The sequence below is a fragment of the Muntiacus reevesi genome, chromosome 1 (genome assembly GCF_963930625.1).
Source record: "Muntiacus reevesi chromosome 1, mMunRee1.1, whole genome shotgun sequence".
Taxonomy (NCBI): domain Eukaryota; kingdom Metazoa; phylum Chordata; class Mammalia; order Artiodactyla; family Cervidae; genus Muntiacus; species Muntiacus reevesi.
The window spans coordinates 25509508-25535495 of record NC_089249.1 but is presented as its reverse complement, the minus strand read 5'-3'; the positions used below and the strand labels follow the sequence as shown (position 1 = coordinate 25535495).

General features: G+C 40.3%; 1 protein-coding gene across 2 annotated transcripts in view; it reads right to left on the bottom strand.

Annotated features, from left to right (window-relative positions):
• TMTC1 (transmembrane O-mannosyltransferase targeting cadherins 1) overlaps window positions 1–25988 on the bottom strand; it is a 294332-nt gene that overhangs the window by 56528 nt on the left and 211816 nt on the right. Inside the window, exons 11-12 of one of the 2 annotated variants that reach the window (XM_065939883.1) lie at window positions 25481–25594; window positions 8419–8562 (exon numbers count right to left, since the gene is read on the bottom strand). In XM_065939883.1, the coding sequence (XP_065795955.1) occupies window positions 8419–8562; window positions 25481–25594 (258 nt within the window). The remainder of the gene's footprint in view (window positions 1–8418; window positions 8563–25480; window positions 25595–25988) is intronic. The other variant, XM_065939889.1, reaches the window with a different exon arrangement.

Genomic DNA, 25988 nt, shown 5'->3' with positions numbered 1-25988 from the left:
CCGTTCGTAATTTTCTTGTTTCTAGTTGTGGCCTTTTCTTTTCTACTTAGAGAAGTTCCTTTATCATTTGTTGCAAAACTCGTCTAGTGGTGCTGAATTCTCTTGGTTTTTGCTTGTCTATAATGCTTTTGATTTCTCCCTCAAATCTGAATGAGAGCCTTACTGGGTAGAGTATCCTTAGTTGCAGGTTCTTCTCTATCATCTCTTTAAATATATTGTATCACTCCCTTTTGGCCTGCAGAATTTATGCAGAGAAATTAGTTGATAACCTTATGGAAGTACACTTGTATGGCATTTGTCATTTTTCCCTTGTTGCTTTTAATATTTTTTTCTTTGTCTTTAACTTTTGTCAGTTTGATCGCTATGTGTCTTGGTATATTCCTCCTTGGGTTTATCCTGTCTGGTACTCTCTGCACTTCCTAGACTTGGGTGTCTATTTCCTTTCCCATATCAGGGAACTTTTTAGCTAGTGTCTTTTCAGATACTTACTCAGGTCCCTTTTCTCTCTCTCTTCTTCTTCTGGGGCCCCTATAATGCAAGTGTTGGTATGTTTAATGTTGTCTCAGAGGTCTCTTAGACTGTCTGCATTTCTTTTCATTTTTTTTTTTTCTCTATTCTGTTCCATGGCACTGATTTCCACTATTTTGTCTCTAGGTCACTTATGCATTCTTCTGTATCAATTATTCAAGTATTGATCCCTTTTAGTTTCTCATTTCAGTTATTTTATTATTCACCTCTGTTTGTTCTTTAGTTTTTCTAGGTCATTGTTCAACATTTCTTATATCCTCTTGATACATCCTTCCATTCTTTTTCTAAGATTCTGGATCATCTTCACTATCATTATTCTGAATTATTATTACTTATCTTATTTCTGGTAGGTTGTCTATCTCTACTTCACTTAGTTGTTTTTCTGGGTTTTCATCTTTTTCCTTCATCTGGGGCATGTTCCTCTGCCATCTCATTTTGTCTAACTTTTTATAATTGGTTTCCATCCTGCTGGCTTCAGGATTATAGTTCTTTTTGCTTCCACTGTCTATCCTCTTGAAGCTATCTAAGAGACTTGTGCAGGCTTCCTGATGGAAGGGACTGGTTCCTGCCCAGTGGTAGGTGGACCCGGGTCTTGTCCCTCTGGTAGAAGGGCTGCTTGTCTGCTGATTGATGGGGCTGTGTTCCTGTCCTATTGGTTGTCTAGCCTGAGGCGTTCCAGCACTGGAGCCTATAGGCTGTTGGGTGGGGCTAATGGCAGCCTCTGGGTGGGCTCATGGCAATGAATGAAAACTCCCCAGGACTGCTGCTGCCAGTCTCCGTTCCTGCAGCCACTCCGCATCTCCACTGGAAACCCTTCAATACTATGACGTAGATCCAGTCCAGTCTCTTACGGGGTCACTGCTATTTTCCACTGGGTACTGGTGTACATGAGACTTTGTGTGTACCCCCCAAGAGTGGAGTCTCTGTTTCCTCAAGTCCCTTGGAATTTCGGCAATCAAACCCTGCTGGTCTTAAAAGCCAGATTCTCTAGGGGTTCTTACTCCAGTTGTTGGATGCCCAGGCTGGGAAGCCTGACTGTGGCTCAGAATTTTCACTCCTGTGGGAGAACTTCTGTGGTATAACTGTTTTCCAGTTGTGGGTTGCCCACCTGGTGGGTATGGATTTGACTAAATAGTGATTGTGCCTCTCCTACCAACTCATTATGGCTTCTTTGTCATTGGAAGTAGGGCATCTTTCTTGCTAGGTTACAGGGCTTTTTTGTTGTTGTTGTTAATTGTTCAGCAGTTAGTTGTGATTTTGGTGTCATTGTAAGAAAGAGTGAGCTCCTATCCTTCCACTTGGCCTTCTTTGAAATGGGTGTATAAATTATAAACATAAAATTCAGAGAGAACAGAGATTCTAACGATGGTAAAGAGCAGGGACATCCAGGAATGAGAGACAGAGTGGGGAGTGACACTTGTCCTGGAAGGAAGGCATGTCAATCTCAAGGTCTTAAAAGACACACATGAGCAAAGAGAAGAGCTTAGAGGTGCAAGCTGTTATCCCACGACACCTTCCAAAGGTCAGAAGGAGTGACAGAGAGGGGAAGAGAAGGGCGGGGAAGAGGTAATGAGGTCACAGAGGAACATTTCAGAATTCAGACACTAGAGAATGCAAAGATGTTTGTAATTAGAAAGCCCATGGGATGGTCACATCAATGAATGGGGGAGATAAAGCAGAAGTGTCAGGACCTGGAGGGAATGCCGCAGAGGAACTGTGTGATGCATAAAACCGAATTCACTAAAGAAGGCAGCACAGTTTGGATAGCAAGGCAAAGTCATTGACCTGGTACTCAAATCCCTAAGGATGATGAGAAAATGCACAAGACAGTGACATGGCCTTGATAACGATGAAGATGGTGTCAATGAGCTGATGGACTGTGCTTCAAAGGAGCTGGAGAAGGACACCTAGAGAGAGACAGGTGTGAGCTGCATAAAGATGAGGGAGGAAAAATCGCAATGTGGTTAAGATTACAGAGAAGGTTGGAAGTAATCTGGATGTTAATAGGTCACCATGAAGCTGCTAGTGGGGAGAAGGATTCACTCCAAGAGGAGGATGAAGAAGGAGCCCACCCAAAGTTGACATCCTAATATGGTAAGAAGGATCTCAAAGTGTTTTTGTTTATCCAGTGGGCTGGTGTTTCGGATTCTCTAGGTTTTCAGGTAAGAAGCAGGAAAGCGGAGAACGACTATCTTGAGTGTGTAAATATCCTTTTTATGAAATAAAAGCTAGTGTGCCTAGTGCCAAAGCTATAAAGGAAATGTATCCCAAATATTTACATTTATATCGAAGCTAATGGTTACCATTCTTTCCACATCCTTTTACTCTTTAGAAATTCAATTCTAATGATCAGACTAAAGAAAATAAAAAATAAAATGTATACTGTTATCAAATTCATCTTCTAAATAGCTCAATTTTGGATACTGAATTTCATTTTCTCCTGACTTTTGACTTTTGGCATTTTCTTCTGACTTTTATAAAATTTATTGTAACACCTTTATAACATCCGTATCCTATTATGTGAATGAAAGGCAATTCTGGCAAAGGGACAATGTGATTCTTTAACATGAAAATATTCTGTTCTACTAACAAACATCAGATACTATTTTACCCAAGCAGTCAAAGAAGTGTTTCCCCATGCCCTGAATTAAAGAATTCTATTATGTTCTTTTGTGCCATCAGGGACTTCTGCTCTTTATATCCATAAAAACTTTAAGCTAATCTTGCCTAGTTCCTTTTACCTTTTAGGTTCCAAGCAAAGCCAACAATAATTAATGCAAATTAAGCATTCTGGCATGGAAAATTGCTCCTTATCAATCAGTCACACCATAAAAGTGGTGCACAGAATCATAACAGATAAGCTTCCAAGTCCGGGGAAGTGGTCATGAAAGAGGTCAAATATATTTAGATAAGAGTCAGTGACATGCACTGCTGTGAACAGGTCTAAAACTGTCTGTCCTATAACTCCAAGAATTCAGATGAAACTGGTCCTCAGTGCTGTAAGATTTCTGGGATGCTCTCACAGAATCACATCTTAGTTAGACCTCCTGGCTTGGACAAAGACTCATTTCTCAAAGTCAAGGTTATTAATAAAATTCTGTCCTGTTCAATATAGCAACCACTAACCACAAGTGGCTATTGAACACTTGAAATATGACTAGTCTCAGGTTCGCTGTATGTATAAAAAATACTCTGGATTTCAAAGATTAATTTTTTTAAAAAGTACATTATCCTATTTATATTTTTACATGTTTAACTTAATCAATTGTAATAATTACATGGATACTGGGGTTCAACCCCTGGGTCAGAAAGATCCTCTGGAGAACAGGATGGCTATTCACTCCAGTATTCTTACCTGGAGAATTCCATGGGCAGAGGAGCCTGGCAGGCTAAGTCCATGGGTTGCAAGATTCAAACACGACTGAGTGACTAACACACACACACACTAAAATGATAATATTTTATATATGTTGAGGTTTAAAATATATTATTAAGTTCACCTTTTTTATGTTTTAAAATACAGCTACCTGAAAATTTTAAATTATAGATTCTGGCTCTCATATTTCTGTTGGGCAGGGCTGATCTGGGCTATAGCCCAGTTTTGAGATGAGCCACTAGGAGGCAGTAGAGTGTAGTGATTAAGAGCAAGGGTACTTGGTCAGGAAGTTTGACATTTAATTCCCACAAATTCTATTTCTTCACTAAGGGGCCTTGGCACCTAAATTATCTTCTTCAAGTCTCAGTTTTCTCACTTATAAAATAGGAAAAGTGATACTGCTTTTCATTTAGGGATGATGGAGTCTAAACTGCCCACATTTAAGGAGGCCACTTGGGTTCTCAGAATGAGCATGAGTTCCAGGTTATAAAAGAGGGCACAGTTTTTAAAAGTTACCTGCCTAATGAGAAATAGATAGGGCATGAGCCTTAAATAGTAAAATGGATCAAATAAAAGCATTTAAAATATTCTCATCTTTTTGAGCTTCTTGATGAAAGTGAAAGAGGAGAGTGAAAAAGTTGGCTTAAAGCTCAACATTCAGAAAACTAAGATCATGGCATCTGGTCCCATCACTTCATGGCAAATAGATGGGGAAACAGTGGCTGACTTTATTTTTGGGGGCTTCAAAATCCTACAGATGGTGATCGCCACCATGAAATTAAAGACTCTTACTCCTTGGAAGGAAAGCTATGACCAACCTAGACAGCATATTAAAAAGCAGAGACATTACTTTGTCAACAAAGGTTCATCTAGTCAAGGCTATGATTTTTCCAGGAGTCATGTATGGATGGGAGAGTTGGACTATAAAGACAGCTGAGTGCAGAAGAATTGATGCTTTTGAACTGTGGTGTTGGAGAAGCCTCTTGAGAGTCCCTTGGACTGCAAGGAGATCCAACCAGTCCATCCTAAAGGAGATCAGTCCTGGGTGTTCACTGGAAGGACTGATGTTGAAGCTGAAACTCCAATACTTTGGCCACCTGATGCAAAGAGCTGACTCATTTGAAAAGACCCTGATGTTGGGGAAGATTGAAGGCAAGGAGAAGAAGGGATGACAGAGGATGAGATGGTTAGATGGCATCACTGACTCAATGGACATGACTTTGGGTAAACTCCAGGAGTTGGTGATGGACAGGGAGGCCTGGCGTGCTATGGTTCATGGGGTCACAGAGTTGGACACGACTGAGTAACTGAACTGAACTGAACTTATGCCTTTGACCTATTGCTACTTAACAACAGAAGTATATTAAGGAAAGCAGAAGTAAAACTCCAAACCTAAATGTGGGTTAGTTCTGCTATTTTCTGGGTCACCTTTCTCTGCTACTAAAGGACATAATGAAAACAAACTTTACAGTTTCCTGATGAAAAACAGGAAGGTCCTCCTTCCTCCCCAAAGGTCATCAATCACATGCCATTTAATAACTAAACATTAAGTATTATTTGGATTGGCAAGCTCTTTGGGCAGCATGGGTAATGGAAAGTGAATAAGACAGAGCATGCACTCAATCCTGGATAAGCTACAGCCTGGGCCAATGTCACATGAAGTCTTCAAACCTTGGTTTTTTTCATCCATAATTAAAATGGTGATGAGGATGACAATGCCTTTCACAATAGTTTTAAAAATTAAATTAAATAGTGGATACAAAATCCACTTGTCTGTAAACTGGAAAATACTACATAAGTATTAGCTACTATCATGATTTTATTCTACTGGATTCTAAGACTCATCTACACGGATGGAGCCACTGTGCTCTCTTGTTAATACAAAGAGCAGAAGGTAAACAAGGGTGACTTTGGACCTGACCATTAACCTATCAGGACCTTGGTTCCTATTCTTCCCTATGTATTTTAAAAAATCACTGGGAAGGCTTTATTTATTTATTTTTTTAAAAAAGCACTCAATTTCTTACACAGGTGTGAAGCATTATTGGTTTGGATAATCATTGAGTTGATTTTACTGAAAAAGACAGAAAAATCTTATGTTGAATATCTAGGAGTCCCTCCTACTGTGAAAAGTGCCATTGCTATGTTCCAAAAAATATTTCCTTGTGCCCTTAACTCACATACACTAACTCAAGATAATAGGGGCAATAATATGCCAACTGAAAAAGGAAAGTTGCAATATGCATGCCTTGTTCAGGCCTGGGTAAGATGAAATTTAAAAGCATCTATGCCATCATTTTCAAGTAGAGCCACATTCAGCACAGTGTGATAATCACAACTGCTGCAGGAGATCATTCCCAACAAGTACTATCAGTTTGTATTCAGGCTGACAAAGTTGGCTTCTTTGTCAAAAAAAGAAAGAAAGAAAGAAAGAAAGAAAGAAACTCATCTGCAGTATTTTTTAAATCAGTACTATTTTTGAAATGCAAGTATTCCAAAAGACATGAACAGGCTTTATCCACCCATTAATTATTAGGGCTCTAAATTGGACATATACAGATGCAACAATGACTTCTATAAATGAGTCCTTAAAACTTCACATAAATAAATAAGAACTCATAAAAACATAAGAGTAAAATAAAAGCATCCTATTGACCTGTAAATAGCTACCTACATAACTGACACATTTTCCCCACATCTTTTGATTTCATGTTATTTATTAAAGAGAACATACTGGTACTAAAAAGCTTTTCTGTCAGTGTGTACTTCTTCATTCTTAGTTGTTTCTCATCACTTTCAATTTATACAGAATTTTAACAAGATTTCTAATTCTTTTTGGACCATACAGCCTGCAGGACCTTACTTCCCCAACCAGGGATCAAATCCATGCCCCCTGCAGTGGAAGCGTGGAACCCTAACCACTGGGCAACCAGGGAATTACCTAAACTATCTAATTTTTAAAATTAAGCTCATTTAGTTTTTGCTGACTTATACTTTTATTTTTTTCATTTTATATGTAGTTTCCTTGCATTATTAATTTTTGTGCAGTACTCTCTTGATTTACTATCTCATTACATGGATAAAGCCATTCTTAAACAAAACTTCAGACTTGGGATGTCACCTATTCTTTACACAATGCTTCTGTTCAAATGGGATTAAGTAAAAACCTGACTTAACAAATGAACCCACTAAGGAAGAGAACTAGTGTCTCTGTGCATGTGGAAAATTCAAGGAGTAAAAAGAAAAGTGAAGAAGATGCCTCCACTGAGGTACCATGGCAACTAAGCCAATCTTGGCAAGGAAAAGATTTAATAAGACAGCAAACCAGTGGCCCTATAAGTACCAAGTGTGCTCTCCAGAGGTTCAGAGACATAGAAACCAATTCAGGAAGTGTATGAATTGTCAGTAACCTAAGAAGCACAGCTAATGCATCACCAACACTGACTCTAATCATTTTTACCCTTTATTTCCATTTCTGGTATTTTAAACCTGTTTTTAATATGTAAAAGTTAAATGCCATAGCCATCACCACTTCCACTATGACTACTGCCTTAACTACCATTGTCAACACCATCATCAACATACCTAGACTTTACATTAACAAAAATACAAGATACAAAAGTACTCCTTTGTCTTCAGGGAGACTGATTGCACTATTAACCTTTTCCAGGGCAGTGAGTGAAAAGTGAACACCAATGATTACACCGGGAAGGCCTTCCGAGAGTAAGAGTTACCATTACTAATTCCAAGCTAGGCTCGCTTTGCTTCTTGCATGATCACTTCCTTAGTTTGTCTGACTCTTTGCTGTCTCATGGACTGTAGCATGCCACACTCCTCTGTCCATGGGATTTCCATGTAAGAATACTGGAGTGGGTTACCATTCCTTCTCCAGGGGATCTTCTCAACCCAGGGATTGAACCTGTGTCTCCTGCATTGGCAGGCAGATTCTTTACCACTGAGCCACCAAGGAAGCTCCACTTTGCTTCTTATCTATACCACAAACTGGACACAAACTGTGGCTATGCCTTTTGGCTGCACCTTTAGAGTACACTGCTTATCCTAGACCAGCACTTTCCCTAAGGTATGTTCATGAAACACCTGGGTAACACCTATTAAAAATGATTGACTACGGAAAGTGCTATATTCCGTATTCCCTTCTTGAATATTCACAGAGCATTTAGCATGTTAAAGATGCTTGCAACAAAGGAGCTATCTTTGCTTAGCTCAGCATTTCCTGAGTTTATTTGACTATGCAACCCTTCTGTATTCATAACCCTCTACAGGCAATCTAGGAACATCTCCCAGAACTAATACTTTCAGAGAGACATTGGGAAATACCCTTTTGACTGATAAAGGACAGAATTAATTCAGATGAATATTACATCCTCCCAAAGCTTGAAAAACCTATTCTGCCCTAGGAAGAGAAGACAACAGCAAAATCAAATGAGTGCCGAAGAGGAAAGGATTTCTTGACATTACAAGGTCTTCTGATCAAAGGTACCTGTTCTACTTACTTAAGGAGATTCCCGAGATTGAAAAGAGCCCGATTATGTTGCGGGTTTAGCTGGAGAGCCCTCTGATAGTACATCTTTGCCTCTGCCGTGTCTCTAGTCAGGGTTCCAAGGTTGTTCAGGGCACTTGCGTGGCGTGGATACAACCTGAAAAATTAGAAGTATTAATCCATGATTGTTCAAAGACTTCTACATTGGTTATGATTTACTTTTTCTTCACCCCTCCCCACCCCAGGTATGCCAGAACCAAAATGAAACACTGAATTCCTCCTTTATTTTACAGTATGTCTATGTGAAATCTTTTTTTAATTTCTTTATGACTATGCTGAGTCTTTGTTGCCGTGCATAAGCTTTCTCTAGTTGCCGCGAGCAGGGGTTACTCTCTAGTTGCCGTGTGCAGGCTTCTCATTGAGGTGGCTTCTCTTGTTAAGGAGCATGAATTCTAGAGCACAGGTCTCAGTAGTTGTGGCGCCTGGGCTTAGGTGACCCATAGCAAGTGGAATCTTCCTGGGCCAGGGATTGAACCTGTGTCCCTTCATTGGCATGTGGATTCTTAACCACTGAACCACTAGGGAAGTCCCTCTATGTCAAATCTTAACGATCAACTGTGCAGCTATAGCATGTAAAGATGGCAGGAAAGCACATATTTGACATTCAGTGGTATAAGTAAATTACCCCCAAAGACTGCAAAAATAAAGAGTATGCCGATCAATCAGGGTAAGATGCTTAGCTTGGAGCCTACAGTTACTTTCAACTTCCTTTGATAGAAAATCCTCATTGCTTCTGGTCTAGGGGACTGCTGACCAGCTGCCTGGATAATGCCCACTATTAACACAAGATGCTGACAATTCCTTGGCTGAGGGATCTTCATGAATATATTTGAATATTTGAAGCATCAGTGACACCACCATTATTGAGAAGGTGATACAAACATCTCCCCACAAAAATAATCTTCCTCCTTCAAATGGCTCTCTGTCTTGACTCTTTTACCATTTTATCTCATTCCCCCCCCCACTGTAATTTGGCACCACCTGCCCTGATAGGGTCTGGGAATGAAAATCCTGACAAATATTTAAAAATTTAAAAATGCACAATGAAGTGAAAATAGCAATCCTAATATTCAGAAGCAAATGTAAAGGACTGCATGTACCTGATCAGCAAACCAAATTTATGCTGATTAAGAAAGGAAGAGAATCAATTTCCTTCCTTAGCTCAAAACTATAAGGAAGGCAAATCAGCACTGCTTCTTCAGCCACTGCTGAATTGTTTCTGCTGTGCTCAGAGCGGGCGTATTTAGCCGTCAAAGAGGTCGCCCTGTCTCTGTCACCCACAGGACTTTGCATAAGCCTGTGGAGCTGGCTTTTAATGTAGGAAAGTCAAGATAAAGCCCACGTAATAAAAACAGGATCTGTACCTGTCAAATCTCCTGATGATCAAAAGTCATGCTTCCCCTCTCCCAGCCTGTTCCATACCTTCTAAGAAGATCAATATAATCTGGGGACAGAGGGGTACCTTTTAATAGGGGTACCTATTAAAAGGCCAAGGAAGACAAGCTGCATAGTTCTTTTAAAAAAAACCTTTGCATAACCCAGAGTTTATTCACCATGTAATCCTCCCTTCCCTACTTCCTTAAAGCTCAGCTATAAGCATCCCTCAGTGCTTTCAGGAAGACTCACCGGGTAGTGCTCCTCTTGACTGACAAAGGATAGAATCAATTTAGATGAATGTTACACCTTCCCAAGGCTTGAAAACCCTAATTTTTCACAACGGCTTTGGAGGCTGCTGGGAGACATACATTACGAGAGGAAGTTGGGAAGAGAAAACACACACACACACACACACTGTTTACCTTTAATTAGCAAAGACAATCTACAGGTACCTGGTACCAATCCCCTAACTCCCAGCCTCACACTTCCTAGGGGGTCTCCACAGAGATGCAAGCTCTTGGAGGTCTCTGAAGTGCCTCTATAGGACATCAGAGCCAAGAGAAGGTGCTCTCATGCCTGACTACTCATTCCATGCCCCAAACAGCCTCCTGGGAAGCTATGTCTAAAAATTACTTTGGGAATGGTCATGGAGAGCACATCAGAGCCAGGACTTACATTCTTCCAATGGAAAAAAAAATTTTTTTTGGGATGCTGAGCAAAGCTCTCTGATGTCCTAAAAATTTAAGGTGGGGATGGGTCCAATGAACATGATGAAACAGTTGTAATTGTTTCTCTGATAACAAACAGCAACAGAAGGTCCTAGGAACCTCTGCCTTCTCAGAAGAGGTCATTTCTTAAAACTTGGTCTTTTTCTTATTTCTCTAGGTTTTGGAGGCCTCAAAATAAATATCTGAGATGAAAACACAAATTTTAGGAAGTTGTTTAGTTGCTCAGTCGTGTCTGACTCTTTTGCGACCCCATGGACTGGAGCGCACCAGGCTCCTCTGTCCATGGGATTTCCAGAATACTGGAGCAGGTTGCCGTTCCCTTTACCAGGGGATATTCCCAACCCAGGGATAGAACTCGAGTCCCTTGCATCTCCTGCATTGGCAGGTGGATTCTTTACTTCTGAGCCACCAGGAAAACCCAAATCCGGGAAAGGACAGTCTAAATTCACTAAGAGCTTCTACATGGGTTCCCTGTCACACAACAACCTCTCCTGACGTTCTAAGTCCACCTTTTTTGACTTTATCACTGACTCACTGCCATTTAAGCAGCTGCATGCACTTTCAAAGATTACTGGCTACAAGAATGTTTCTTTTTCTCTCTCTGTTTTTTCAAACCAGAAACAGAACATAAGCCTACACTGAACTCTCTAAAACAGAAGCAGTGAGAAGGAAAGTAAAAGAGAAACAAATATAAATACCATGAGGGGAAAAAACTCTTCTGCACGTCTTGTGCTCCAAGAAGCTTAGGGCAGGGCTTCGTGGTCAGCCACAAGTGCAAAGCAGCTCTGCTGTAACAAAGTCCTAACCTGTCCAGGAAGGGGATTGCTGGCATTTACAGTGATTTACTGAATCTAACGCAGGAGCCACTGGAGACTCAGGTTTGATCCCTGGGTCAGGAAGATCATTTGGAGAAGGAAATGGTAACCATTCCAGTATTCTTGCCTGAGGAATCCCAATGACAGAGAATCCTGGCGGGTTACAGTCCATACGGTCGAAAGGAGTCCGACATGATTAAAACAACTTAGCACATTGACCCTGTTACCACTCACAGAACTCCACCTCGAAAATGTGTGATATTGTTTATTCCTGGTAGTAGTAAGGGTCTGCTAGCAATAGCCTCTTTCTCTGAGCTGGTTAGGCTCGCCTAATCACGAGCAAGCATTGCATTATTTATGAAACAAAGCTGAATTTCATAAAAATAATTCTTCAAGAGGGCCAAGGAAAAAAAGTCACTTTTAATTTTGATGTTTATATATATGTAGACATTTTCTTAAAACACATTTTCTTAAAACTCTGCTCTTGTTTACAGAAGATCTATGCAAGGACAAAACTTATTTGGTGTGTTTACTTTTTAAATTAACTTGGGTTTAAATGAACTCAGGTCTAATTCAATCCTGAGGTCTACAGAAGAGGAATTTTCTACTGGAAAGATGAGTAATTTAAGAGCTGTCTATATAGCTACATCAGTTGTCAGAATACATGAAGTGTGCCTTGACTTTGACGACTACAGGTATGTTTTACAATATTGATATTGATTATTCCCTTCCCCCGCTAAACAATCTCTACAAAAGTTCCACTGAACTGGAGGAGAGTGGTGATTTTCTTTTCAAACACATTTTTAAAAAAACCAGTGTGACCAGCCACTAGGATAAGGAAGTGTATTCTTTCTCTTTAAAAAAGAAATCTAGATATAGAAATACAATTCTACGAGCTGAAGAGAAAATCTTTTCAAATATTGGCTGATTTACATTCCTGATAAGGACACATCCATTTGAGCATTGAAGGGCTTCTTACTTTTTATCTGGTAGCCTTTCCTTAAGCAGAATTAATAAAGCAGGTAGTTAAGGACACTATTATTATTCCCTTTCATTCCCAGTCATCTTATCTCTGAAGAATGAACATCAACAATATATTAACAACTGAGGTAGCAGCTGCCTAAGTGGCAAAAGAAAGCAGGAAGAGAAGAAAATGGGCCCCAGACACTGAGCATGTATTAATGGTACTTTACATTTTAGAGTGCTTTCTCATACACTATCTAACTTCATTCTAATTCTTCAAGTAGAATTATTGTACTGTTTTACAGTTGTGGAAAGGGAGGGTGGGGAAATTAAAGAAAAAATAAATGACTTTCTTAAAAAAAGAAATATCTCTGAAGCCGTCGTGTTAAGTGTTGAAAGTCAGATAATTTCAGTAAATCTATTTATTTTCCCAAACAATCCATGAGTCACTCAACCTTCAGTAAAGAAATATACTGCTACCAATTAGAGCTTCCACTTAGAAGAATTTTTCCTTGTATCCTTGGGCCATTTCATTCAGCTATGATCTTATATAGGAACTACTCGGTGACAGAAGCAAAATAAAGTCAATACTCAGGAAACGTGGCTGAGGTTCTCCTTCCCTGGGAAAACTTGTCTCCTGCCAGACAAAATACTCATGTTATCTCTGCAAAGCACAGTATTATGGGAAGTTATTTGGAACCAACAATATTAAGTAAGTATGCAAGGCAGTGGGGCTTCCCTAGTGGCTCAGATGGTAAAGAATCTGCCTGCAATGCAGGAGACTCTGGGTCAGGAAGATCCCCTGGAGAAGGGAATGGCAATCCACTCCAGTATTCTTGTCTGGAAAATTCCATGGACAGAGAAGCCTGGTGGGCTACAGTCCATGGGGTCACAAAGAGTTGGACAAGACTGAACGACTAACATTGTGGTTTACTGTGTGATATAAGGCACAGATACATGCTCACGGATCTACTGGTCTCAAGCTTTAATCAAGATCCAGGGCTTCCCTGTTGGCTGGGCTTCCCTGGGGGCTCAGCTGGTAAAGCATCTGCCTGCAATGTAGGAGACCCAGGTTCGATCCGTGGGTCGGGAAGATCCCCTGGAGAAGGAACTGGCAACCCACTCCAGTATTCTTGCCTGGAAAATCCCATGGACGGAGGAGCCTGGTACACTACAGTCCATGGGGTTCCAAAGAGTCAGACACGACTGAGCAACTTCACTTCACTTCAAAGATCCATGAAGATAAGATTCACATGATTCTAGTTTAGTTTTATATTTTACTTACTCATTTACTTCAAATTTTGTACACTCTGTTCAAAAGTTAAGAATGATGTTCCTTTTTTACTGTTTGAGAAACAGTAAACAGGCAATTCATCGTTCAACCAAGACTGTATCATGTGCTCCAATTTGCAATTTCCTTTTTGAATATACACACCCTGATTTATTTGTCTGATTTTCATTCCACACATTAATTTATTTGAGGTTAAGTATGCTAAGGTCAGATGTTTATTTTCTATTTCCTCTAGAGGGGAAAAAAAAAAAGGACCTGAAAGAAAAACATGACTGGGGAAAAATTCAATCATGAGACCTAAAGTTCACTGAACTAAAAAGTACCCAAAGTAAGCTTTATTTCAGAAGTCCACAGCAGCAGCATATTTTTAGTCACATTAGTTCCTGGCATTTCTCAAGTGCCTGGTTCCTTCATGCTATAAAATATGAATCATCACGTCATTAAATTGTGCCAGAATGACATTGATCAATCTACCAGTCTGTTTCTTTAATTGTCTGAAATCACCATTGACACCCAGAAGTAAGTCTTGCCACTTTCTTTTGGTTCTGTACTTCTTCCCATTCATTAGACAGCCTTGGGGAAATAAAAACCTCAAGTGCAAGTTTAGGGAAACAAGACACTCTCTGCAGTGAGGAGCCAACTAAATGATCTGACCTCTCACAATGGATGACCTCCAGTCAGGATGCAGCAGGACTCCGCCCTTCTGACTTTTCCAGACAATTTAGAGTAAAACCATGCCCTCAGGAAATGACTCATTTTAAGTGATTGAAATTTCCTGATTCCCGGGAATTTTCCTCAGGAGGCCAGGAAATGCATTGAACTAAATACTTCTCTGCTCTTCTAAATAGAAAGTAGTCAATGTCATTTAACTTTTCTCAAGGGCTTGGGGTGACCATGGTGAACTTTGGTTTTCTGTGGCAGAAGAATAGGAAATTATTTTGGTGGAGTGGAAAAATAACTGCACTTGGGAGTCAGAAGCCTAGGGGAACTTTCTTGCTGGGTGATTTTAAACTCATGCCTGTGCTTTAGTTGCTCTCTCTGTAACAATAAGGTCCATAACATATTAACCTGTGTGACCAAAAAGGATGGTGGGTATGAGATGTCTACCGTCATCCCTGGTACATTCCACACATCTGATGCTTTGGAGTTGGCTGCAGAACCTCTGGCTGGGTGTGCCTGGTCACAGCCCTAAGGAACCCATGCCAGGCTGAAACTGCCACTCTTCTTTCATGTATATTTCTCATCCTCCAAAAAATCATTCTTCTCACTGCTGTCAAAGGCATCTGACTTGCTCCCATCAGTCAAAATAACATCCATTATTTCTTCACCACTAACCCAGTGAATACTTAAGTCTTCTCATATCCATCTGTTTCGCCCACATCATGGGTTTTCAGATGTGAAGGACACTTGGCCCACTCCATTTTAAGAAAGTAGGATTGTTCCTTGTCAAGCACTCACTCCAACAGAGTCTGTCAATCTTTCGTCATCTGAAACAAATGATTCCCACAGGCACCGGGGTAATTTCCTCCAAACCTTTCTGACACGCTCAACATCAAGTGGAATTCCAGGCACGCACAATTTTAAGAGCTACACCCAAGGTTATAAGGAGACTCAAAGTCCTATATGACAGATCAGTGTACTCGTAGAATCCTTCTTGTCATAACACTTCACAGCATGTGTAGCACTCTGAATGTTAGACTGACAGGGAAAAAAAAAAAAGACAGTGGTGGGCAGGAGGAGTGTGTCCATGTTTACAGTTAATAGTGCCAGCCTAGGAGGTCATGAGGGGTGGGGAGGGAAAGGAGGGTATATCCTGAAGATTCACCTTAGGAATTGGGGGCCACCACTGGCATATAATGGGGTATCCCAAGTGGTGCTAATGGTAAAGAATCTGCCTGCCAATGCAAGAAACACAAGAGACAACGGTTCAATCCCTGGGTTGGGAAGATCCCCTGGAGTAGAAAGTGGCAACCCACTCCAATATTCTTGCCTGAAAATTCCATGGACAGAGGAGCCTGGTGGGCTACAGATCATGAGGTTGCAAAGAGTCAGACATGACTGAGTGACTGAGCGGACACACACACACTGGCATATAATGGGCGGCAGCTCAGTTCAGTTCAGTCGCTCAGTCGTGTCCAACTCTTTGCAACCCCATGAACTGCAGCACACCAGGCCTCCCTGTCCATCACCAACTCCCGGAGTTCACCCAAGCCCATGTCCATTGAGTTGGTGACGCCATCCAACCATCTCATCCTCTGTCATCCCCTTCTCCTCCTGCCCTCAGTCTTTCCCAGCATCAGGGTCTTTTCAAATGATCAGCTCTTCGCATCAGGTGGCCAAAGTATTGGAGTTTCAGCTTCAGCATCAGTCCTTCCAATGAACACCCAGGACTGATCTCCTTTAGGATGGACTGGTTGGATCTCCTTGCAGTCAAAGGGACTCTCAAGAGTCTTCTCCCAACACCACAGTTCAAAAGCATCAATTCTTCTGTGCTCAGCTGTCCTTATAGTCCAATTCTCACATCCGTACATGACCACTGGAAAAACCATAGCCTTAACTAGACGGACCTTTGTTGACAAATTAATGTCACTGCTTTTTAATATGCTGTCTAGGTTGGTCATAACTTTCCTTCCAAGGAGTAAGTGTCTTTTAATTTCATGACTACAGTCACCATGTGCAGTGATTTTGGAGCCCAGAAAAATTAAGTCAACCACTGTTTCCACTGTTTCCCCATCTATTTGCCATGAAGTGATGGGACTGGATGCCATGATCTTAGTTTTCTGAAGGTTGAGCTTTAAGCCAACTTTTTCACTGTCCTCTTTCACCTTCATCAAGAGGCTCTTTAGTTCTTCTTCACTTTCTGCCATAAGGGTGGTGTCATCTGCATATCTGATGTTATTGATATTTCTCCTGGCAATCTTGATTCCAGCCTGTGCTTCCTCCAGCCCAAGATTTCTCATGATGTACTCTGCATATAAGTTAAATAAGCAAGGTGACAATATCTAGGGGTGTTAAAAGTGTATAAGTGTATTAGAGCTTGAAACCTGCAGTGGAGGAAAATGAAGTGAAGCAGAATAGGGTATGCTGGGATTGGCCGGGAGACCAGGGATAGACTCACGGACAAGATGAGACTACCTAAGGCACCCTGAAGGGAGGGAGACAGCCATTTAGAGAAGGAGGAAAGTGTCTTGGGAAGAAAAAAGGACAAATGCAGAGTTCCTGTAGTGGATGTGAATGAAAAAATACTGACCGCCATATCAGCAAACAAACAATGTTGCAGCCATCATATCATCACATTACAGTTGCCCAGATGGTGAGCCCCAGGGGACTCAGGATAGAAACTAGATGCCTATCATCCTGCAGTCAGCAGCTGCAGCCACCTCTGATGGTGCACCCTGGGGAGACTCAGGATGAGACAGCACATGACACTGACCCCAGATAGCTGAGGTGCACATCAAAGGAATGATTTTCAGTGAACCCAGACTCTTGCATCTTCCCCTACATTAAAAAACACTAAGTTCCTTAAGATATCTGATTTTCTTTAATAAACAGTAATCTTTTGTTGCGCCAACTACCTGGTCTTTGTTGCAAAAACTTATATATCCTCAACTCCCATTTGCTTCTTCAGAGTAGTCTCTCAGAGTTATCTGAGATGCTGTGTCCTAGGCTTAAGTCCTCAGTCTCATCTGTCAAATAAAACATAATACTCTACTTTTAGGTCATGTATTTTTTTTTTTTTTTCAACTGATATAGGAATATGGCAACTGCTGTCCAGTGTTCCTGGAGCTGACAGCGATAGGTGCAATAGGAGGTGAGGTCTGAGTGGCAGAGGTCACGCAGTGCATGACATGGAGACCACTTGCAGGGCCCTTGATTCTTGAAGGAAGCAAGCAGAATGTTCTGAGCACAGGACTATTATGAACTCCCCTGAGCTGCTGGGTTGAGAACAGACGGCAGGAGGGCAGAAGGGAGAAGTGAAAATAGGGAGACCAGAGAACACTGAAGCAATCTAGGTGAGAGAAGACGGGCAGTGGAGGCAGAGAGAAGGGGTCTGACTCAGGATGTATTAATAACATTTACTGAGTTTATCATGGCCAGGTATTTAGACATTGTTTTACACCTCGTTTGTGAATTATCTTCTAATATTCCAGCCCTATGAGTTAGGTTGGAGAAGTAACTGGCAACCCACTTCAGTATTCTTGCCTGGAGAATCCCAAGGACAGAGGAGCCTGGCAGGCTGCAGTCCATGGGGTTGCAAAGAGTCGGACATGACTGAGCGACTAACACTATGAAGTAGGTAACACCACTATTCTCATTTTAACAGAAAATCTAAATGATATTCTGGTCAGTTCAGTTCAGTTCAGTTGCTCAGTTGTGTCTGACTCTTTGTGATTCCATGGACTAGAGCATGCCAGGCCTCCCTGTCCATCACCAACTCCCAGAGCCTACCCAAACTCATGTCCATTGAGTCGGTGGTGCCATCCAGCCATCTCATCCTCTGACGTCCTATTCTCCTCCCGCCTTCAATCTTTCCTAGCCTCAGGGTCTTTTCTAATGCGTCAGCTCTTCTCATCAGGTGGCCAAAGTATTGGACTTTCAGCTGCAGCATCAGTCCTTCCAATGAATATTCAGGACTGATCTCCTTTAGGATGGACTGGTTGGATATCCTTGCAATTCAAGGGACTCTCAAGAGTATTCTCCAACACCACAGTTCAAAAGCATCAATTCTTTGGTGCTCAGCTTTCTTTATAGTCCAACTCTCACATTCATACATGACTCCTGGAAAAACCACACCTTTGACTAGATGAATATCCTGTTCAAACTGTCATATATTCTTGTGTAAGACATCATAAATTAAGCTGGTGTAGTATATGCTGTCTTACACCATCAAGTGTCTGAGGCACCTGACACTCAGCTGAGTTCTTCTCTGGGCATTGCTACTCTCTCTGCCTGGCACCAGTGATTGGTTGATAAGAGGGTATAAATGTTCCATTCCTTTCATGACAACTCTGAGGACGCCCAGCTCCGGAGCACCTTAAGGGCTCCTCTGATCCCCTGGAGGTACACTGCATCTCAGCTTCTCCCTCTGCCCATTTTGTTTCTCCGACCAGCATCAATGATCTTCCTGTTTGTTAATCTCTGTCTTGGATTCTGCTTCCTGGGGAAGCAGTTCCTGGGGAACTACAGTGAGGTTTTGAAGTGACATGGTGGTTGAAGGCAGAAAAAAAGAGAGCAAATGATTTTGAATATAAATTATAGAACATTCATGCTGAAATATAGTCCATAAGTATGATCACAATATGACTAAAATTCTAGTTTTCTAAAGGAAATGTATAATGTCTTAGATTTAATGAATAAAATTGCTAGACTTAATGAACACAAAATGCATGTGGTGAGAATATAATTTCAACAAAAAAGAATAAAAATAATTTCAATTGTGCTACTGGAAAGCATATTTAGACTTTTATAAATGAAAATGACACACCAGCAGAAGAATCCATCTCCACTTGTTAAACTAGGTTAACAAATGGTATCACAATTTTTATTCTTTCCAGAAATACATTGCAGCTGGTGGTTAATGCCACCTGTAGTCATGGAAGTTATTTTAAATGCTCATTCAAAAATAGCCTGGGTAAAGAAGGACTTTTAAGTAATCATTAAATCCTGATTTTTAAAAAATATTCAAACTCTACCAGTTTTATAGACAACACTTTTCAAAGGAATTATAATAATCTTATTGACAGACTCAGGACATCAATGAACAGTGGGTTAATTAGACATAGACTACAGTCTAATGATATGGCTTTCTTCAGTAATCACTGTCTTATGATTTCCTTTTTTCCACATACACTTATTACAATCTCATGGAGTCTCTTTTCAGACTTCTAGTTATCTACATATGAGGGAATACAGAGAATGAAAGCAGTGGAAACAGTTCTTAAGACAAGTCTCTATTTTATGCATTAAAAAAATCCCAGACAGAAAGATTTTAGTTTCTCCTCTCCCATGTGTTAGCCAATTATATATCAGTTGACTATTTCTTTTGTAAAAGAGTGTTAAAAGCACGTTCCTTTCCTTTTAATTATGCCTGGTCAGGGACTTCACCACATCCCCCCACTAACAGTTACGCTCCTCTTCAGATTTTCCACGTAAAAAATCAACAATAGATATATTAGGAGTGGACAAGTCCCCTCTAAAGGGCCAGTGTGACCCAAACACACTTGAGATGTCTCTCAGGTGAGGGACCTCTGAGTAATGCATCTCCTACTCAACATAACTTACAGGAGGGCAATACCTTAGACTATGTCTGTGAATTTCATGTGAAACCATAACTGTGAAAAGAAAATAGCTATCTCGGTGGCTGAGGATCACAGCCTTTTTAAATGTGGCTGATATCCAACTACCTGGAATGCACCAGCCAGTCGGGGTGTGGCGGGGGCTTACTGTCAGGGGCTGGAAGGAAGAGGACATCTAAGTGAACAAATGTTCAGAGGAATATGGGGTGATTCCTGCTGACATTCAGTTCAGTTCAATTCAGTCATTCAGTCGTGTTCGACTCTTTGCGACCCCATGGACTGCAGCAGGCCAGGCCTCCATGTCCATCACCAACTCCCAGAGTTTACTAAAACTCATGTCCATAGAGTCAGTAATGCCATCCAGCCATCTCATCCTCTGTTGTCCCCTCCTCCTCCTGCCCCCAATCCCTCCCAGCATCAGGGTCTTTTCAGATGAGTCAACTCTTCTCATGAGGGGGCCAAAGTATTGGAGTTTCAGCTTCAGCATCAGTCCTTACAATGAACACCCAGGATGATCTCCTTTAGGATGGACTGGTTGGATTTCTTTGCAGTCCAAGGGACTCTCAAGAGTCTTCTCCAACACCAAAGTTCAAAAGCATCAATTTTTTGGCACACAGCTTTCTTCACAGTCCAACTCTCACATCCATACATGACCACTGGAAAAACCATAGCCTTGATTAGATGGACCTTTGTTGACAAATTAATGTCACTGCTTTTTAATATGCTGTCTAGGTTGGTCATAACTTTCCTTCCAAGAAGTAAGCGTCTTTTAGTTTCATGGCTGCAATCACCACCTGCAGTGATTTTGGAGCCCAAAAAATTAAAGTCTGACACTGTTTCCACTGTTTCCCCATCTATCTCCCATGAAGTGATAGGACCAGATGCCATGATCTTAGTTTTCTGAATATTGAGCTTTAAGCCAACTTTTTCACTCTCCTCTTTCACTTTCATTAAGAGGCTTACTAGTTCCTCTTCACTTTTTGCCATAAGGGTGGTATCATCTGCATACATGAGGTTATTGATATTTCTCCCAGCAGTCTTGATTCCAGCTTGTGCTTCTTCCACCCTAGCGTTTCTCATGATGTACTCTGCATATAAGATAAATCAGCAGGGTGACAATATACAGCCTTGATGTACTCCTTTTGCTATTTGGAACCAGGCTGTTGTTCCATGTCCAGTTCTAACTGTTGCTTCCTGAACTGCATACAGGTTTCTCAAGAGGCAGGTCAGGTGGTCTGGTATTCCCATCTATTTCAGAATTTTCCACAGTTTATTGTGATCCACACAGTCAAAGGCTTTGGTGTAGTCAATAAAGCAGAAATAGATGTTTTTCTGGAACTCTCTAGCTATTTCGATGATCCAGTAGATGTTGGCAATTTTATCTCTGGTTCCTCTGCCTTTTCTAAAACCAGCTTGAACATCTGGAAGTTCATGGTTTATGTATTGCTGAAGCCTGGCTTGGAGAATTTTGAGCATTACTTTACTAGCATGGGAGATAAGTGCAATTGTGTGGTAGTTTGAGCATTCTTTGGGATTGCCTTTCTTTGGAATTGGAATGAAAACTGACCTTTTCCAGTCCTGTGGCCACTCCTGAGTTTTCCAAATTTGCTGACATATTGAGTGCGGCACTTTCACATCATCATCTTTCAGGATTTGAAATAGCTCAACTGGAATTCCATCACCTCCACTAGCTTTGTTCTTAGTGATGCTTTCTAAGGCCCACTTGATTTCACATTCCAGGATGTCTGGTTCTAGATGAGTGATCACACCATTGTGATTATCTGGGTTGTGAAGATCTTTTTTGTACAGTTCTTCTGTGTATTCTTGATTCTTGCCACCTCTTCTTAATATGTTCTGCTTCTGTTAGGTCCATACCATTTCTGTCCTTTATTGTGCCCATGTTTGCATGAAATGTTCCCTTGGTATCTCTAATTTTCTTGAAGCGATCTCTAGTCATTCCCATTCTGTTGTTTTCCTCTATTTCTTTGAATTGATTGCTGCAGACACTCTGCCTATCAGATATAGTCCCTTAAATCTATTTCTCACTTCCACTGTATAATCATAAGGGATTTGATTTAGGTCATACCTGAATGGTCTATTGGTTTTCCCTACTTTCTTCACTTTAAGTTTGAATTTGGCAATAAGGAGTTCATGAACCAGCCACAGTCAGTTGCCGGTCTTGTTTTTGCTGACTGTATAGAGCTTCTCCATCTTTGGCTGCAAAAAATATAATCAATCTGATTTCGGTGTTGACCATCTGGTGACGTCCATGTGTAGAGTCTTCTCTATTGTTGGAAAAGGGTGTTTGCTATGACCAGTGCATTCTTTTGGCAAAACTCTATTAGCCTTCTTCACTTTTAAACTGGCTTTTTAAACTAATCAAGAAGCCACTGGCCAACTATACATATAGTATTAACTGCACTTTATTTGGGAAGTGCCACTCTCGCCACTTTTGGGCTTACCAAGGGAGTCATTTCATGAGAGGTTTTGTACAGGAATAGCTTAATGGCTGGGTGGTCTCTGGACTTTCTACTCCCATCATATGAAGTGAAATGGTAGGAACCTTCTTCAGAGTAACTCAATGGTCAAAAAGTTTTGAAGGAAGATGGCAGCTCCACCAGCAGTATTCTGATTTTCCAGTATACAGAATCCCAACCTTTATAACACCCCAATAAAGATGATAGCCACCCCAACAGCAAAGGAAAACTTACACCTGTCTTTGTGGAGGACTTAAGGAAATGGTTCTGACAATTTCCTTTGATGATCTGAGTCGTAATCTATGACCTCAGCTGCGGCATTATCCAAGGGCGACTTCCCTTGCAATACAGAAATGTCATAAAAGAGGTACACCAAAATGAAGTTAATGGACATCTACATTGTTTAAAAAACAGAATAAAGTTTAAAAGAAGCACAGTATTCATGCCATATATAATTAACAATTTAATATAGTGCTATTTTGAGAACTGTAAGCCAGCCAAAAAGATATAGGTACAGATACAAACGTTATGACTAATTTCACCATTATCTTTGGAATCTATACAGTTATTATAATAGGAATGAATAACTTTGGGGACTGAATTCAGATAACACCACATTTAATCATGCATTTCCCTCATTATTCTCTTTCTTGCTGTGTGCAAATACGGAAAACATCAGATACACCAAAGGTGCAGTAGCATGACACAGGACAGGGCAGGACCCCAGAGTCTGCAACCTCCACAAAGAGGTATATTATAGGAAGGACAGTCTTCCAGTCACCGGGGATAAATAATCATCAAAATGATGAACAGTTGTAGTATTTTCCTTTTTTTAACATAAAGAGTGACAATTTACTTAAAAAAAAAAAAACAAAACCCCCACGTCCACTGAAAATTCACACAGAGGTATTCACACAAAAATAATAATAGTTTAAATCAAAAGTATTGTGAGCCTGGTGGGGAGAGGATGAATTATTTCACTAATTACTATGCAGTATACTTTTAACTTTAATTGTTTTTACCACACTTCTCAGAGGACACGTTTCTTCCCGAAGCACAGTTGTTGAAGCAAACATTTATCTTTATTGTTTCATAGGAAACAGGCAGAAGTCCCAACCAGGTACTGTGATTCTGTAAAATCAGCTGCAGGAGAATTCTGCTTAATTTATACTTTTGCCCCAAGCTGTGCCTTAGGATCTGCCTTATTTTATTGTTTGAACTTGACAGAAAATAGTGTGTTAGAATGAAACAAACTTAAAAAGATATGGGTACATTTCCCTTGCACCAATATTTTTCAGGCAAACTTATTGCTCTTCTCTTCCTTTTAAGAATGCCACCTGAAATCATTACACATTAATTAATTATTGAGGACAAAACATAATTTATTGGCTTGAATGTCCCTTGAAAGAACATGCCTTTTAAAAAAAAAAATGACACTTCCTCAATTCAAAAATAATGCATGTTCATTATAAAATATCTGGAACACAAAGGAAAGAATAAAGAAAGAAATTAAAGCATAATCTCACTAACCAGAGATAAGCAGTGTAAACATTTGGATAAACTGGCTTGCAGTGAAAAAAATATAATTCCTTATTAAATCTTTCAAAATGCTTTCTATTTCTTAATAAAAACTTCTTTTTCACAATAATAAGCTTTGTTCCAATTATTCCTCTGGGGCTCATATTTCTTGAAATCTTTGGGAAAAAGAACTTGATGTTAACAGTTTAACATTTTCCCCTTATTGAATATTAAATAACAAGTCCTAAAGTCTAAAAGACTTTGCTTGAGGACCAAATATACTTATGTAGAACACTATTCAAAAGGGTAACTTTTAAAAATTAGGTCAGTTGCTTTAAGAATAATTTCGAACTAAACGTTGAGACAATCCAAGAAGGGTGCTTCAGTGAAATGTATGCCTTGTTTGGTATACATATTTTAGAGCATGTCCCAAAGTAGAACTATATCAGAAAATTCAGCCAAATGTGGGACACACTGTAGATGCATGGAAACGTCTTGAAAACACTTCTGTGAGCTTACATGGGGAGATTCTGAGGCTGTGTTTAGTTATCAGGTCTCCACTCCTTCCAGGTTAAACACATTTATTATCTGAGATCTTTTAGGGCAGACCTTCTTTTTGGGGGGGATGGGAAAGACCATCATGAAAATCAGAGTTGCAGTTTGGGTACCTAAAAGCAATATAGATGGATGCTGGTAATGCAGAACTTAAATTTGAATCCCCCTTAAAATCATCTCCAGGGCTTCCCAGGTGGTGCAATGGTAAAGAATCTGCCTGCCAACACAGGAGATGTAAGAGACACAATTTTGATTCCTGGGTTGGGACAATCTTCTGTAGGTGGAAATGGCAATCCACTCCAGTATTCTTGCCTGGAAAATTCCATGGACAGGGGAGCCTGGTGGGCTATAGTCCACAGGGTTGCAAAGACTCAGACATGACTGAACAGGCACACAGTAAAATCATCTCTAAAGCCATGCATGGCATATTCTTTTCTAGTAGATGAGTACAAAGAGAGTGTCAGGGCTGCTCATATTTAAAATTTTAAAACACTGAAAAATATACTATATATATATATGTATGTATATACATACCTTATTAACATATTCCCAACAGAGTAATCAAGTGAATTCTCACTTTTTTAAAAATTTAATACAATTATCAGAGTATTTTACTTCTATACTCAAAAGTCTTTATATAAATCCTTTTAGATAATGGGAAGCCTAGACTGGGAAGAATTCACTGCAGTAAATATCCTATGAACTCCTATGAACTTTCGAGAACCAATTCCTACAGGTCTGTATATATGTATTTAACTGTGTCACTTCATTACATAATGTGTAGCAATGGAAATTTTTATAAGAAAACACCAAAAGTTAGAAGCAAAGTAGACTTATAACAGACTTGAACAAAGAGCCAAAAGATTTGGAGTCCAAGGTCTATACCACCTCCAAGGAGATGTTCACTGTCAAGAGAAACAAGGCCTCTATACACTGGGAGGGGTAAGTGAAATGAACAAGGGCCTGAAAAGCACAGACACCCAGCCACAGCTTACTTGAGGGCCGTTCTGTAGTGGTAGATGGCTTCCCTGTTCCGACCCTGGTCCTTCAGGAAATTGGCATAGTTGTAGTGAACCTTGGCATTGTGGGGCAGAGTTTGAACTCCAGACCTAAAAGTTAATAAATTAAAAAAAAAAAAATGAGTAACAAAGAGTACTGCTTAGGAATGTTGCCAGTTTCTTTCATGTTTTAATCATGGATTTATGAACCTGTATTTGAAATGTTCATTGCATCCATCAAAGCCTCTTCCAAAACTTGCAGACCTTATGAATTACTAAACATGCTTCTGTGGAAAACAGTGAAGGCTGTGCACAGCTATGCACAAGTAAAATACACTAACTGCATGTGAAGCAGAGGAGCAGGAAGTGGTGAGAGATGATTCTTTGGGGGAACAACCACGCATGCTCAGGTTAGCTCAGCTTTTTCCTTTTTCCTTACTTCCTTCACTTATAGCCTTCCTCTTTTTTAAAAAAAAATTGATATTGTCTATGGAAATAAATCATT